Here is a 16,701-nt window from a genome sequence, read left to right as displayed (position 1 = left end):
TCATTATATTTAAAACTCAATTTAATTTTTTGTTTCAAACTCCTTTACGACATTCTACTCTCTATCTACGCCTTCAATTGCAACCCCTTCGCTACACGCTAAACTTTTTAGCTCGAAAAATGACTTTGTCCAGTTCAAATCTCTTAGTACTATATAGGATGGAGAGAAAGGCCTAGAAGCCCTAAATATTTCGAAAAGTACTTTAAAAGTGGTTTAAAAACAATTTTCTTCGAAATAATTCACAGTTGATTGAAAAGTGTATAGTATGGCCACATTGGTTTGACCTTGGAAGGCGTCCTCAAGGACATACGAAGGTCACATTGAGTTTTTTAAATAGAACCCTCTATTTTGTATTATATATATTTTTGGAGTTTATCTCAAGGGCCTTCCAAAGCCCTATACTGATTTTCAATTTTATCCACGCGTTTACAAAGATACCTTCATTTGAATGTATTACTTAAAAGTAAACGGTTATGCGTTAGTATGCGTGACATTCACACATATACAAGCACACCGCGTCAACCAAGCCGACAGCCATGCACATGCAATTTCGAATCGAGATATCTCGTAAAAGCGTGGATGAAATTGAAAATCAGTATAGGGTTTTGAAAGACACTTCGGATAGACTACAAGAATATGTAATAAAAAACAGAAGGTTCCATTTGAAAAATTCAAGGTGACCTTATATCCTTCAGAATGCCTCCCAAGGACAAATCAATATAACCATCCTATAGATTTTTAAACAATACTATATATTATTCTTAAAAATTCATTTTCCAACCTACTCAATTTTCAAAATATTTAAAGAGATCTCTGGGCCTTTTCCCACCCTGTAGTGCCCTGTACACTACGAATAAACTATAATAAATAATCGTTTCTATAGCGCCAAAAAGTCAACAAATACGTGTGTTTCTGACCCTCATTTTTAAATCCTTACCATACAATTCCCCTTTAAATTTCTAAGTTTGCATTTCGTCACCGAATACTCGTGTCCAGTCACTCTGTCTATAACGCAGTAAATTCCACAGAAAATTCTTGTCTCTTTATATTTTTATCAATATTTCCCTAAGAAATATAGTATATATCTATAAGCTACTGCATAGGTACATTTAATACACTATGTTTTTTCTAACAAAAATAAAAATAAATTTTTATATATACGCGTATAATAATTATTATCTCTTTTCCTAATGCGATTGAACAAAATTATTAGGTTATCCTAAACATGCGCTATCATTCAAATTCTTCGACTTGACTAAACCAACAGGAAACTGGAATTCACATTGTTATAAAATTCGCAGGCGTATAGCTCAATTGAGACAATGGGTGTTTAAAATTTTGTTGCACGACGTATACAGTTTATCTTTGACATTGAAGTTTTTCCTGTGAAATCGACGAAATGTTTGTTTGTTTTTTAGTCCTTCGGCTTCATACTGAGAGCAAGAGAACTCTCAAGGATAAATATCGATTAAAAAGAGAAAAACTTTCCATTGCACGACAAGGTGGAGGACCATCATCTCGATTCGAAACCAGATTTTAAATATTCTCTGCATTCCAGCAGGCATTTGTGATTCTTTCTCGATGCATCGGCCAGACTCGTTGCATCTCATTGAAATCAATATTTGCGCGACACTATCGTCGAAACGTATATCGAACAGTGACAGTGATTCTAACAAAGTAGAATGAGTCTGGAGTGTCAATTTTGCTTTTATTGAAACTTAACACATACAATTTATCTTGCTGATTAAGTAGCTAATTAAGAATCATTGGTTGGCAGATATGTTTCTTCTGCTCTTGTTATTATCCATAACCTGTGGCCTCGCTTACTACTATATCACGCGAAATAATGACTACTGGGAGAAAAGGGGTGTTCCGTATAAAAAGCCCCATTTTTTTTTCGGTCACGTTAAGGACATTTTATTCATGAGATGCACCATTGCAGAAGCTCTGATCAAGTACTATAAAGAATTTGACAATCAACCGTTTGTCGGATTGTTCGAGCTTACGACTCCAGTTTTACTCTTACGAAATCCTGAAATTATTAAGCAAGTGTTGACGAAGGATTTGCATTATTTCCAAGGTATGATAGTACATAGTATAGACGTACCGAAAGTGGAATCATTTCTAGTAAACTCTAACCTCGTTCGAACTTATTTATACACCGGTACAGAAAAAGGGATGTACGTAAACGATGAAACGGACCCACTGAGTGCAAGTTTACCCAATATCAGCGGAGAAAAATGGCGACTGCTGCGAACAGCAATTACACCAGGTTTTACCTCTTCGAAAATTAAAGGCGTCGCTTCTAGAATCATTGAGGAAACGACAAAATTAAGTGTACGGTGTAACAGCCGATTGATTCTAAATTGCGACCAAGATCATTCTTGAAATATGCTATTTATTCGATAGGATTTTATTCGTCCGTATGCCGACAGCGAAGAAATGATCGACGTTAAGGATTTTTCCGGTAAATTTATAACAGAAATAATGAGTACTTGCTTTTTCGGTATCGAAACTGATTCCCTGAAGGAGGAGGATTCGGAGTTTAGAAGGATGGTCAAGTACGCCACAGTACCAACCTCGATTGTTCATTTCAAAAGACTCATGAGATTTTACACTCCAGGCTTGTTTAAACAATTAAACATTAGCGTTGTACCCAAGATTGTAGGTATACCACGTAGAATAGATTTTATTTCTTTTTTTGTTTCAACGAAATAACATGCACAAATATATATATATATATATATATAACCTCACTAATTTTCAGCTAACCGATTACTTTATAAAAATCATTCGTAACATTATTGAGTACAGAGAGTCGAGAAATATCGTGAGAAATGATTTCATGCAAATCTTGATTGGTTTGAGGAACGATAAAAGCGATAAGGCGACGCCGAGTAGAGATAAGGCTGGCCAACGAGTCAGTGAGTATACAACTGAATTTAAACCAACGTCATTCCGATTAATCATTACCGATTTGACTGTTTCAGTTATCGATGACAAAGTCATCGCGGCACAAGCCTTCTTTTTCTTTCTCGCTGGTTTCGAACCTACTTCGGCAGGTGTGGCCTTCGCGATGATAGAGATTGCAAAAAATCCTGCGATTCAGCAAAGACTTTACCAAGAGATTCGCGATACTACAAAAGCTTACGGCTCGTTTTGCAGCGAAGCCTTGAATAAAATGAGATACCTCGAGGCTACCATCAATGGTAAAACAGGGAGAGAACATCGCACGGTGGTAACAATGTGGGACGATGAGAGCTATTTTATTTGAAATGGATTAATTTTACTGCTGCAAAAGTGCTATTTTTGAATTAATGAAAATCAGTAGTAATGCAAAATTGACTACTGGTTTTTATAGATGAGAGAAGTGAATATAGCACTGTTATATATAGCGATACTCCCTTTTTCCGTCATTATTCACATACACACACACGCATTACCTTAGCAAGATATATGACTTTTATTAACAGTCGATAAAAATGAGTTTCACCAAGACTTCTTGAGCAAAGTCTGGCTTAAAGTGGTGTATAATTCGTGTTACAGGAGCTACACCACTTTAAATCAGACTTTGCTTAAGCCGATTTGGTGAAACTCCGTTTACCCTCGGAGGATAAAAGCAACGAAGAGTGCTTGCGCGTTTGCACGCGCGTATCTCTCTTTCACATTATTATTTCACCAAACGCCTTGGAATTTGGAATGAAATTGTCGTATATTTTTTTTAGAAACTCTACGTATGCATCCACCTGTGCCCTTTATGACGCGTCTCTGCACGTCAGATTATAATCACCCTGGGAGCGAATACGTTATCAAGAAAGGTGAAAAGGTTATCATTCCCATTCTAGGGCTTCACACCGATGAACAATACTACGGAGAGCCGAATACCTTCAATCCAGAACGCTTTTTGATAGACAATCCCAAGAGTCACGGGGCTTTTCTTCCTTTCGGTGACGGACCCAGAATCTGCATTGGTAAATCATAATATACACATATTTTTGTCATTTCGCGATAAGTAAATCTCCTCTTTCAGGCACGAGATTGGCTTATCACCAACTGAAAGCTGTAACGGCCGCCTTGCTATTGAAATATGAGTTTTCAATTTGCTCGAAAACGAAACTACCAATTCAGTACGATCCAAAGTCCCTCATGTGCTTGGCGAAGGATGGAATCTGGCTGAGAGTTAGCAATAGAATCGATGAATCGTTGAAAACATGCGGCACTCGTTCACTATGATGATATCAATAACGTCCCATTGAACACCAACCACAAGCAGTAACATAATACGTTATCTGTTTATTATATCACAATACGCGGACTAGGCTCCGCGATAACCTAATCCTTTATTTATAATATTTTCTGATCTGTATAACTTCAACATTAACATTGATATTATCGTCAATAAATGCTCTGATAAAAAGCGTGCAAAGCCGTGTATAAACTCTTTCATTGGTAGCTTTGGAAAGAAAAGCGATTGTTTAGTGAGGGGGGCATGCAAGTTCAGTGCCAGCTTGTGTACAAATGCTGATAAAATAGCATCTGAAGAGGCGAAGTGGAGGGCTTCTGTATCGGATAAGAGGATTTCCTGTTGTTTAAAATTCCTCGATCAGAGGGAGTGTACATGATATATAATTGCTGATGTAATTGAACTTTTTCACTGTTAGTCTGCGGGAGGTCGAGGAGGTTCCCACACCCGGTGCGTTGTTGTGTTTTTATGCCGATGAGCAGTTACTCGATATGTAGTACTATATATAGTATACTTGGAGACCCTGGATGGAACATTCATCGCGCGTTTTTCCTCTGGCGGCCTCCCACTCTCTCACGACGTGTCTTTACCCTGCCCCCTAGCTCCCTCTTTCTTTTTTCTCTTTCTCCTCCTAGCCTAGCCTTACTCTTCCTCTCTTTTCCCGTCGATACTCGAGTGCTCGACTAGGTCCCCCTTTGCTCGTTTCTGACCTCACCCGACCGACACTCCTGACACTCGTGCAGAGCGCCCTGTTCTTGTGAAGTGCATCTGTGAGAGAAAAACAGTGACCGTCGCCATAAGCATTCTTGTGGCTCGAAGGGATTCTCAAGTGTTTGCACTCGAATAAATTAACCGGTCGCATCAACAATAAAGGAAGAAACGATAAATACTACACATATCAATAACATCGTCACGCTCAATTAACCAACTCTTTAGCTCGACTCGATTCCTTCATTCAGCGGCTAATCGAACTAGTCGATTGAAATTTGTCTCATCGACGAACACAATAAATTTTTCTGACGATTTTCGCGTGAATCACGAGAAGCGAAACGAACTGGAAACAATAAGAACCCGCTACGCTAGCGCCAGCGCTCAATCAACTCGTCAAAGATGCTGGGAATCTTGAGAGAAATTTCTGACCCCTGTCTGATGCTCGGTTTGTTCCTCGGCTTTCTTTATTTTTATTTCACCGCGACTTTCGGCTTCTGGAAAGAGCGAGGTGTTCCCTACAAAAAGCCTACGATATTTCTTGGCAATTTCGGCGATCTTTTGCTCTTTAAGAAATCACAGGCCGAAGGAATCAAGGATTTGTACGACCAGTTCAAGGGGGAGAGATATTTCGGGGTGTATCGCGTGAGGTCGCCGATCCTCGTTGTAAGGGACCCGGAATTCATTAAGAATATTTGCACGAAGCATTTCAATATTTTCTTCAATCGAGGAATTCCTATAAATAATTCCGAGGTAATTGGAGAGTTTAGCGCCTATACTGGGGGGGGGGGGGGGGGAGAGAGAGCTTTCTTCGCGTGGATAAAAATAATTAGCATTGATTTGAAATTTTCAGGACCCTCTCATCGGTCACCTTTTCAATCTCGAAGGACGAAGATGGAAGGGACTGAGGGCAAAACTTCAGCCGACTTTTTCTCCGGGCAAAATGCGAAACATGTTTTATCTATTAGCAGAGTGCTCGGAGGAGTTTGAAAAGTTAATTAATAAAGCCACGGAGGATGATGACAGACCGGTGGAGATTCGTGAGCTGGCTACAAAATTCACTATAGACGTCATTGGCAGTTGTGCTTATGGCATACAAATCAATGCAATTAGCGACGATAATTCCGAGTTCAGGAAAGCTGCGAGAAAACTCTCCAGACCCAGTTACAAAACTGCCATCTGGAGAATGCTCAGGATAGAAATGCCGTGGCTCTATAAGCTTCTAGGTGTACAGGTTATTGATCCTGAAATCACGAAATTCTTCATGGACGTGGTTAAGCAGATGATAGATGAGAGGGAGAAGAATGGCCTCAGAAGAAACGACTACATGGATCTACTGGTAGGTTTGAAGAACAAGCCCACCAAGGAAAACGAAACGATTTATCGAATTACCAACTACGACGATGATGAAGAGGCGGCCAAAGAAATCGGTGACTGGATCAACCAAGAATAAAAAGAAACAATAATATTTCGTAATGAAATATTTATCTAATTATCGTGAATTCTGCGCAATTACAGAGATGAACGAGAAAATTATAGCTGCTCAGGCTTTCGTCTTCTTCGCGGCTGGCAATGAAACTTCATCAAACACAATAGCGTTCTGTCTTTATGAATTAGCGCTGAATCCGGAGATCCAAGAACGTACGAGGCTAGATATTATCGAGGCTATTGAGCATTGTGATGGGAAATTAACATACGATGCTGTTCAAAGCATGAAGTACCTTGATATGGTAGTTTTAGGTAGACTCTTATTATCAATTATTTATTTTCCCTCTCATTTCAATCCGTTTCCTTTCTCCATTCTACTTTGTATCATTATTTTACTAGAAGAAAATATATTCTTGTCATTAGAAACATTGAGGAAGTATCCACCAGCAGTGTTCCTATCGCGAAAATGCGGAAGGAACTACCCGTTGCCCGAATCCGAAACATATATACCAGATGGCATACGCGTGATTATACCGATTTATGGCCTCCACCACGATCCCGATCATTATCCGGATCCTGAAAAGTTCGATCCTACGAGATTTACTAGCGAGAATAAACAGAGCAGACATCCCTACACGTTTCTTCCTTTCGGCGAAGGTCCTCGTAGCTGTATAGGTAATTAGTTCTGTTTTTTCCTCGTTCCTAACAATCGAAATTCCTCAGTAATTCTCATTTTCTTTCGCCACCTTTTAGGAATATTGTTCGGAATGCTGCAAACAAAAATGGGAATAATTTCTTTCCTAAAGAATCATCGAGTAGAGGTTTGCGAAAAAACGAATATTCCGATGAAGTTTAGTAAAAGAAGTTTGGTTACTACTAGCGATGGAGGATTCTGGCTGAAAGTTAATTCTCTTTAACAATCTTTTGCATTTAAATGAACTGCGATAAAAAGTACTTAATGTAATAAAATTTGCATATATTTATTTGAATTATACAGCCATTAATATATCATTTTTGTATGAATAAAAGTTATATAAATAATCCCGAATATTGTTACCTTTGTATTTTGTATTTTCTTCCAAATTTTATTCAAAGCTGAAAAATGATAAAAGGAATGGAATGTTGGTCGCATCGCACTCAATTACGTATATATGTATACACCCACAGTCCACGTTGCATTGCCTACATCCTACGCAACGAACGTGATTATAGCGAATCGCATTGGTTTGCCGCGATCGTTGTGCTTTCGTCGTATAGTGCATTGTTGACTGTGTCAACGTTGACTGCAAAGCAAACCAGTTGGTAGAATTACATAGAAAGACGCGACGCTTCGCAGCAGTAAAATAAAATTTTCCGAGGCGAGAGGACGAGGGACAAGAATGATCCTGGTCCTACCATCGCATAACGGTAGTTTATTACCGTAGCGGAAAGCGTTTTGTCTCTCTTACTTCGTAAAAGTCCACTTGAGCATTCTACAACAGCAGAATAATGCCACGGTACGTCAAAAATTAATCTCAACGTTCACAAGACGACGATTTAACAAACCACGATCCAAACCGCACAGATAACAGTCAATTTAACCTTATTTTGTAATTCCTGCTCCGTTGCCTCCGCTTGTCAAGCTCGAGAATGCACATGCAACTGCAAGTAAACATCAACGTGACATTCATTCGTTTTTATCCAATCTCCGAAATATAATTATTTGAATTAGTACATCTAAAGACTGTCTTTGCATAATCATAGGTGTTAAAAGAAATTATAATAATTATATACAAGTTCCATCTTTGTTATTTTCTACCTTTTAGATTTTAGGTTAAAGAACTCTTTTGGGTATATAACAAAATAATGAATTATAATTTTTTCATTGGCTGCCCCTATTTATAATAATACTCTAAAATCTTTTAATTAACAGTATATTATAAAGAGATGTTTACTGAAAGTATGTACTCTTTTTCTAGATGTCAAACTACGGTAATAATACACAATCACAGAGGCCTACGGTGATAGATTATGAGCGTCAGTTTCAAGAAGACTTGGAACGTGCACAAGCACTTAGCTTGGAAAGTTTGGCATTGGAGAAATTCAAACTACAAAAACAGCAATCAAAATACAGCAATGTACAGTCTTCGCATGGTCAACAAAATAATATCAATAGTGGAATCAGTAGTCTTTCAGAAACAGATGGAGTGGCTCAGAGTGAAAAGTAAATATTATACTTTTAATGTTCAAAATGATAATTGTCCATATTAGTTGATATCAACTAAAATATTACAGATATCAATTTAGAAGTAGGCCGAGACCAGGATCCTTTAATACCAATCAACATAAAAATACAATAATAGCTCCACCACCAATACCTTCTAGGAGAAATTCTACAACAGCGAGTCAAGAACAATCAACCGACTTAATTAATTTTACAAGTCCTATAAAACATGATGATTTCTCTGAATTGTATTCACCTCCTCCCCCACCACCACCGTAAGACATTAAAATTATTAGAATTATGCAATTATTCATATTTTCTTGTAGTTACTTGATTTTATGCTTATCTTTTTTTCAGTAAAATAGCATTAGAGCCTAAGTGGGAAACACATCCTAGTTTACTCAGAAGACAATCGAGAGTATCTAGAAGTAATAGTTCTGCCAGCTCTTATAATACCAGAGATTACAGATATCATTCGTTATCTCCAGGGCCTAGATCATCTACTGCACCTTGCACTCCTGGAACACCAGGAGTTAGTCCCATACTGTCAAAAGCTAGTAGTGTTAACAGTAATGTACCTGAGTTAACACCACAAGTAAGAATAATGTTTACTTTATATGATTGATAATCTGCCTATGTATTGCTTCTTAAGTGTTTAATGTTTCTAATTAAATAGATAGTAATGGTATATAGCTAATTATTAATCTTTATTACAGCCTGCTTGGAACTATATAGCTTTTAAAAATTATTTTCTCACACAGGTATATGTGCATTCTGTGGCGCATAACTATAAAGTAGATGCTATAGAAAATAGAATATTGCTTTTCATTGTGCTCTAACGATTATAGCGCTGTGTAGTTTCTTGAATTTCTACAGGATTCTATGGAGAATAAATTTATGATTGAAGCTATAATATTTTTAGATTCCTCCTCTGCCTATGAATTATCGTCCAGTTCCAAGTACGAGCGTATTTTCAGTAGATGATGAACAATTAAATGTATTAAAAATAATGGAAAAGAAGCCTAATAGCAACCTCATAGATTTGGGTTCATTTGATCAAATGGATGACAAAAGCAATGTACGAGTCAGTGTCTTGGAAGCGTTCGATCCTCTATTAGTAAAAATAGACAACGATAGATCCGAGGATATAAAAGAGGATGCACAATCACAGATTAGCGGTTCAGTGTACGATTCTTTCGATCCTTTCGATTACATGTATAGCACAAATGAGAGTGTAAATTCGGATCCTGTTTATGCTGCTGTTGAAAAATCAACAAAGTCCCCAGCTATGTCACCAGCTGCCCCACCTCCTTTACCACCTAGAAATTCGTCAGCTTGGAATACAATTGAAAGAAGAAAAACGTCATTGGATCGAAGGGTACATATGACATAAGTAGATAAATAAGATAAAATCATTATTAAATACATTATTGTCTAACTGAAATATGATTTTAGCAAAAACGGCAGACCCGTCTGTATGAAAATGTCACAGTGACGAAAACTCGAGCATCATTGCATGATTGTGATCTCAAGGCTTTTCACAAAATGGTTACATCAGTCCGAGGTCAGTCATTAAGATGAAATAATTCTAAATGGATTTTCTATATATGTATAACAAACATTCCTTTTTACCTAGATGAATTTCCATTTAATAACCCTAGTACAAATATCGGATTCGTAGTCAGTCCCATGATGGACAGTTTGTACCCGGAGAGTACAAGCATAAAATTAGTTGTGCATCCACAATTATCTAATAGCGATAAAGATAATATTCCGTCCGTTTCATTTACTTGCGACGGTAAGTCCAAAAATTAATGCTTATTATTAACGTTTAAGTAAATTTAAATGTTCTTCTCTTACAGTAACTTGCAGCGTTGAGCATGTAATTTTAAATGTCGCCTGCTCCTTAGAAGACGAAGATACAGTTAACGAGGATAAATATTATTTACGTGTATGGGGTTTGGCCGAGTATTTTGCACCTAACACAACTTTAGCGCAATATGAATATATTCATCAATGTATTAAACTAGAAAAAGACATCGAACTAGCTATTATGTCAAGAGTACAAATTAAGCAACCTTTAGCACGAACAGTAAGCTCATTAACTAAATACGTATCAAGTATGTCTATCATTCTTTTATTTTTAACATATTTATTTTTAGTTGCAAGATGACAATCACGATCAATGCTTAAAATTAGAAGACATACTTCCAAATGAACCCCTTCAGCCGATATCCTATGATACTTTACTAATTCTGTTAGGTATAATGTTATTTTTAACCAGCCGTCATATAAACACGAAATTAAAAAGGCAGCAGTTTATTATTCTAAAAAAAATATATAATTTTTGCAGAGACCGTTGAGAAAGAGATGGAACGCATAGAAACATCAGCGATACAATTAGCAACCGTAACACACAGCTCTAGTCTATTACCTCATCTTCAGCCACGTGGGGTTGTGCAAGCGGTTAAGGCAGTTTGCGCGTTGATGGGAAATATAGAAACTGTCGAGATCACTGAAGCAGTCGATAATTTCGTCAATGCCTGTTGCCAATTTTTGCCTCAGGTTCATACGACGAATATAGAATGCAAAAACCCTGAAGTTTTACACGAAGATGGAGATTATTCTGTTGTCACTTTAAGAACTAAGTTTCCTGACGTTATTGCCTCTCATTGCCATAAGATTCGCGATGCGGTTCAAGATCTTGTTGAGACTTATTGTCATGCATTTAGAGTGGATTTCCAATTGAGTACTAGAGGAGAATTTCCGACAAGTATAACTTATCAATTAATCACTGAATTCCAGTAAAAAGAATGTTTGGCTAAGTTTATAAAAAATTACAGATTCTTTGGTATCTTCAGAAGTCATTGATACTGTATTGGTTCGAGTTGGAGCACTACATAGACTGCCGGGGGCTTGGAAGCATGACGATTATATAGTAGCAGCCCAGATATTTCATGGTACAAGACCAGTAGGCACTCCAGTCTTGTCAGAACCGATGACAGTTAGCTCAAATTTTTATCCTCGTATTTCATTCAATTCGTGGTAAGATTACAAACGAAAGAAATATTACTCGATCTTACAAAATAATCAGTCCAACCAAATTAACGAAAAGCAAACCCAACAATTTTAATTGCACAGGTTGGAGTTTCATGGAATTAGTGTGTGTCAAGTTCCAAGGGAAGCAAGACTGGTGTTGGTACTTTATGGGCGTACTTTACAGCCAGCGGAGCATGAATCTAACACTTCGTTGGAAAGTGCAATGCAAAAAGAAGAATTGGGCTGGGGAGCGCTTCAGTTCTTTGATTACGAGGGGTAAGTGCGAATAAATGAAATTTATGCATTTGTCAAATAAACGCTTGTCAATATTTATATTTGCATTGCAGTGTCATGAGTCAAGGAAGTTTTTTCCTATCCATTTGGCCAGCGATTGCAGATAAACGATTAGGCCCAGCACCTGCTCCGGGTATACATCCTCACGGAGATACACATCCCATTATTGGCATAGAATTGCCCGATTATGGTGGACGAGTTTTATTCCCTACGGAATTGAGAGATCACGACGTAGAATCTTTAGATTTTAATTCTTTAGATCAAAATACACAAGAACTATTAATAGATATCACTCAACAAGATACATTTTCTAGGTATCCTTTCTAATTCATCGGCTAAGCAATTTTTAAGTTTAACCTTGACTCCTTTTTGTTTTTTAATTTTCAGACCGCCCATTGATGAAAGAGAAATTTTATGGGAGAAAAGACATTATTTGCATAATAGACCCGAAGCACTTCCTAAAGTACTTCTAGCTGCACACAGTTGGGACTGGGCTTGTTTACCAGATTTGCATGCTTCCCTTAGAGTATGGAGTCCTTTACCACCGGTTCAAGCGTTACAACTATTGCTACCATGGTAAAAAAATAAATATCAGTCGCTTTTTTAGACAGGTGAACTAATTAATATTAATTATCATTATATCTTTTTGCAGTTTTCCAGACTTAAAAGTACGAGAAATGGCCGTGAGCTGGATTCGGGAACTCAGTAATGATGAACTGGTTGATTATTTGCCTCAACTTCTACAAGCTATAAAACATGAAACATATGAAGCATCGCCTTTGGCAAAATTTCTATTAGAGCGTGCCTTATTATCACCACGAGTAGCTCATCATATTTATTGGCTGTTAACCCAGGCTTTACCGGGCCAAAGTCCTCAGGTATAATCAGAAAAACATTTTTACACAATTTTTTTATTAAAAAATATACTGATCTTTTTTCATTTGTATTATTTAGAATTCTGCTGAAATGAATTCGGAAGATGACAAAGGTATTAGCTTAGCAAGGTATCAAAGAAGATTACAATTAATGTTACGCGCTTTATTGGCTGTTATTGGAAATGCTTTAAGAAATAGCTTCCTTACCCAACAATTATTGGTTAAGAATTTACACGAAGTAGCAGAGAATATAAAGCTCACCAAAGAATCGTTGAGAATGGACGCGCTGAAAACTGGATTGCAAAATATCCACTGCCAATTAATGGAAGATGATGGTACTTGTTTGCCACTGTCTCCTAGCAAGCAAGTGTTTGGCATCAATGTTCAGACTTGTTCTTATTTTCCATCCTTTACTCTTCCGTTAAAAATCAGTTTTATCAGCTGTGATAATGTAATATGTCCTGCAATCTTTAAAGTCGGTGACGATTTGCAACAGGACATGCTAACTATTCAAATGGTTAGGATAATGGACAAGTTATGGCTTAAGGAGGGATTAGATTTGAAAATGGTTACATTCGCTTGTGTCCCAACCGGCTACAAGAGAGGGATGATAGAAATGGTAACCAATGCTGAAACATTGCGAAAGATTCAGGTCGAATTTGGTCTAACCGGATCTTTCAAAGATAGACCAATTGCCGAATGGCTGGCCAAGCATAATCCATCCGAGCTCGAGTATGAGAGAGCGGTAGAAAATTTTACGGCATCCTGTGCTGGTTACAGCGTTGCTACTTATATCTTAGGAATTTGTGATAGGCATAATGATAATATTATGCTAAAAACTTCCGGACACTTGTTTCACATTGATTTTGGAAAATTTCTGGGCGATGCACAGATGTTTGGCAATTTTAAGAGGTACATAAATTATTATGTCGACTAAGATTAACTTTACATTACATATGTACAGTAAAAATAATTGAAGTGATTGCTATAAAAATGTTTCTCACAGGGATAGGACACCGTTTGTTTTGACTTCGGATATGGCATATGTAATTAATGGCGGCGATAAACCATCAGCCAAATTCCATCATTTCGTCGATTTATGCTGCCAAGCCTTCAACATAGTTCGGAAGCATGGAAATCTGATCCTTCATTTATTTGGACTGGTAAGTAAACACGAAGTAAATAAAGCTTTATCAAACGTAATAACAACAAAAACCACGACGGAAGAGGTTTATCGGTAAGTCGAGCGTTATCTTGTTGCTCCCCTACGTGTTAATTAACTCTTATCATTCGTCGTCTAACCGCACAATACAAGTTGCACTGTACAAATTAATCAGTAAACTATTACCATCCGTCGCGAACAAAACGATAAAAACTGTATACGTTGAATCGAGGATTTCACTTTATTCTCAATATTAATAATAATGAATCGCTTATTAACCGAGAAAGAAATAATAACGGAGCTTCGTAAGCACAATACGGCTGAGCGAAAATTAAGCGACATTGAGATTAAAGAGATGCTAAATCAATTAAAAATGAATAATTATACTACGTCCCAGATGACATCATCGGGGATACCTGGCGTTACCATGGATGCTGTGAGCTATGTGCAAAAAGCTTTGCTTCCCGGTCAAACCAATCCCGAAGCTGCTGCAACTTTTGCAAGAATGATCGAGAGCTCCTTAAAGAGTTGGTTCACCCAATTTAACTTTTTTCTGCATAATCTGGCTCAACTGAGATTTTCCGGCGATCACAGTGATGGGGAGCTTCTATCCTTCATTCCTCGTACATATACGTAAGTATTTAATTTCCCATATTCTTCATTAAAACTCTTACAGTAGAATATATTTTTCCTTACTCCTAGGATGCAACAAGAAGGTCAGTTGACCAGCGTTCAGGTTCATGGCTATCAAAAACGTTATGATCCAGAAAAGTATTATATGTACATTCTACGAATTCAGCGAAAAGGGCAAGCTGACCCTACTTATTTGTTCAGATCCTACAAGGAATTTTGTGAATTTTATCAAAAATTGTGCATTCATTTTCCTTTAGCAAAAGTGGCTAGGTAATCACATTAAAGTCTATCTTTGCAGTTTATGCTGTATTTGCCCATAATTAATGAATTTTTACACTCTGTCAAATACAGCTTACCAAGTGGTATAAGCGTTGGGCGATCGAACATTAAGCAAGTTGCGGATAAGAGACGAGCTGATATAGAAAAATTCCTATATAGTTTATTTAAAATGGCACCAGAGATATCACAAAGCGACTTGGTTTACACTTTCTTCCATCCATTGTTGCGGGATCAGCAAAATGCGGATATTCATTTACGTAAGGTTAAAGGTAAGCAGTTTTAGGGGCAATCAAGCTAATTGGTCTGCGCACAAATGTATGATTAAATTAATATAATGTTTAGTTGGAAATTGGTGGGCTGAGAAAAAGATAAGAGACAATATCCAAAATGGTCAAATCAAACTATCACTTCATTATACAAGAGGAACATTATCTGTGATGGTGCACCATGCTAGGGGACTACCAAAAGTTGCAAATGCTCAAGAGCCAAATACTTATGTAAAAGTTTATTTAAAGCCAGATCCGACAAAGGTAACAAAGCGTAAGACCAAAGTGGTGAAGAAAAACTGTCATCCATCATTTATGGAAATGGTATGCCAACCGATTAAATTAAATTAACTAAACCCGATTTTGTCTTTTTTTTTGTGTGGATTGATCATTAAAATTTTTTATTCTAGCTGGAATATAGAATGCCGCTTGAAGTAATCAAAGAAAGAACTCTAGAGGCGACAATATGGAATCACGATACTTTGCAAGAAAATGAATTTCTAGGTGGAATCCGTTTGCCACTTGATAAGCTAGATCTGACGAATGAAACAATTGAATGGTTTCCATTAGGTAGCGTTCGTTAACTTCGGTGCAAGCATTGTATTCGCACACAGATTTGGTTCTACTATACGATGGAAACAAAGACTGCATCAGGATCTTTTAATACTCTCATATATATTAGGAGATTAGATGAAACAAATCCCGCACAATTAGTCACTTTATTAAATTTATTTCTTTCCGATTCAAAATAGGAATTTGAACAAAACGTAGTTTTTTATAATATGTATTATGTATTTACATAATAATGATTGCGGATATAACAGAACACTTTAGGGAATTTATTTGTTAAGCTATCATTACAAAGTTGTTAAGATATATCATGTTAAACGTCTGTGTTTATAAATATAGATTCAATGGCAAAGTTAATTAAGAATAAGCCTACTCTTATAGTAGCGCTTACGATCAATTTTTACTGCTTTTTTGGCAGAATATGTCTGTGAATGCAAAGAGAGATCTATTCGAATTCTACAATTGTTTCCTTTGCGCTTACTTTTACACACCAAAATTTTATACACATGTATATTTATTCGTATTTTGTCTTTATTATATTATAAACAATTCATTACGGAGCTCATAAGTATGAAATTATGAGCTTATATAGAAATTACCGAATCATTTAAATAATGCTAGTGTACACTTCACGTTGACGTACACAAATCGAATTTTATATAACATTTGTAATCATGTGCGTCTATAAAAATGTATGAAATGCGTAAGAAATATTTTATAAAAAAAAATGATAATTTGTAAAAAAAATTAAAAAATGTATTATCAATCTAACAATTGCTTAGGTAACTCAAAATTATCTTACAATACATTATAATCAGTTTAGATTCAAGCAGTTTTCTCGATGATCGATAAACGAAAATTCTGTAACTGAGTAAAAGAAAAGGTTTCTACATTATCAATTTTTACTCATACCTCAGAATACTATTTTAATTATTCTACAATACCAAAAACTTCAATCTTACTACAAAGGAATTAATTTATTGTTTCAAGTAGATTTTACT

The 16,701-nt window shown here is 36.6% G+C and overlaps 2 protein-coding genes across 3 annotated transcripts; both read left to right on the top strand.

Moving 5' to 3' along the window:
• The first annotated feature begins 1,399 nt into the window (after positions 1 to 1,399).
• Positions 1,400 to 7,427, top strand: LOC136778836 (uncharacterized). The gene is given in 13 exon segments (XM_066735964.1): positions 1,400 to 2,664; positions 2,768 to 3,209; positions 3,726 to 3,971; positions 4,031 to 4,222; positions 4,480 to 4,614; positions 4,662 to 4,739; positions 4,987 to 5,074; positions 5,180 to 5,273; positions 5,327 to 5,704; positions 5,805 to 6,381; positions 6,470 to 6,691; positions 6,803 to 7,054; positions 7,133 to 7,427. Coding segments are annotated over 13 exon segments (3,753 nt in total). The 5' UTR covers positions 1,400 to 1,779; the 3' UTR covers positions 7,297 to 7,427.
• Positions 7,428 to 7,446: 19 nt separating this feature from the next.
• Positions 7,447 to 16,474, top strand: Pi3K68D (phosphatidylinositol-4-phosphate 3-kinase catalytic subunit Pi3K68D). 2 transcript variants are annotated; one of them, XM_066735906.1, is made up of 23 exons: positions 7,447 to 7,875; positions 8,338 to 8,582; positions 8,654 to 8,857; positions 8,940 to 9,177; positions 9,299 to 9,343; positions 9,505 to 9,960; positions 10,038 to 10,146; positions 10,219 to 10,380; positions 10,445 to 10,674; positions 10,745 to 10,844; positions 10,936 to 11,355; positions 11,426 to 11,627; positions 11,724 to 11,897; positions 11,969 to 12,229; positions 12,303 to 12,491; positions 12,568 to 12,793; positions 12,870 to 13,702; positions 13,797 to 13,953; positions 14,350 to 14,585; positions 14,655 to 14,855; positions 14,937 to 15,133; positions 15,207 to 15,454; positions 15,541 to 16,474. In XM_066735906.1, exons 2-23 carry the CDS (start codon positions 8,338 to 8,340, stop codon positions 15,712 to 15,714), a joined length of 5,307 nt encoding a protein of 1,768 aa, XP_066592003.1. In that variant the 5' UTR covers positions 7,447 to 7,875; the 3' UTR covers positions 15,715 to 16,474. The 2 variants fall into 2 exon arrangements, with proteins under 2 accessions (XP_066592003.1, XP_066592004.1); XM_066735907.1 differs by lacking the exon at positions 9,299 to 9,343.
• Positions 16,475 to 16,701: the final 227 nt, after the last annotated feature.

This window comes from Prorops nasuta, unplaced genomic scaffold (assembly GCF_024137725.1).
Source record: "Prorops nasuta isolate Cenicafe-Biocafe unplaced genomic scaffold, Cenicafe_Pnas_1.2 PNAS00015, whole genome shotgun sequence".
NCBI lineage: Eukaryota > Metazoa > Arthropoda > Insecta > Hymenoptera > Bethylidae > Prorops > Prorops nasuta.
The sequence above is the reverse complement of the archived record's forward strand: the minus strand, read 5'-3'. Positions and strand labels throughout refer to the sequence as shown.

Coding starts and splice junctions, on each gene's coding strand:
- Pi3K68D (XM_066735906.1), top strand. CDS start 8,338: ATGTCAAACTACGGTAATAATACACAATCACAGAGGCCTACGGTGATA. Junction 10,147..10,218: donor AATGGTTACATCAGTCCGAG/GTCAGTCATTAA, acceptor CTTTTTACCTAG/ATGAATTTCCATTTAATAAC. Junction 15,455..15,540: donor ATCCATCATTTATGGAAATG/GTATGCCAACCG, acceptor TTTTTATTCTAG/CTGGAATATAGAATGCCGCT.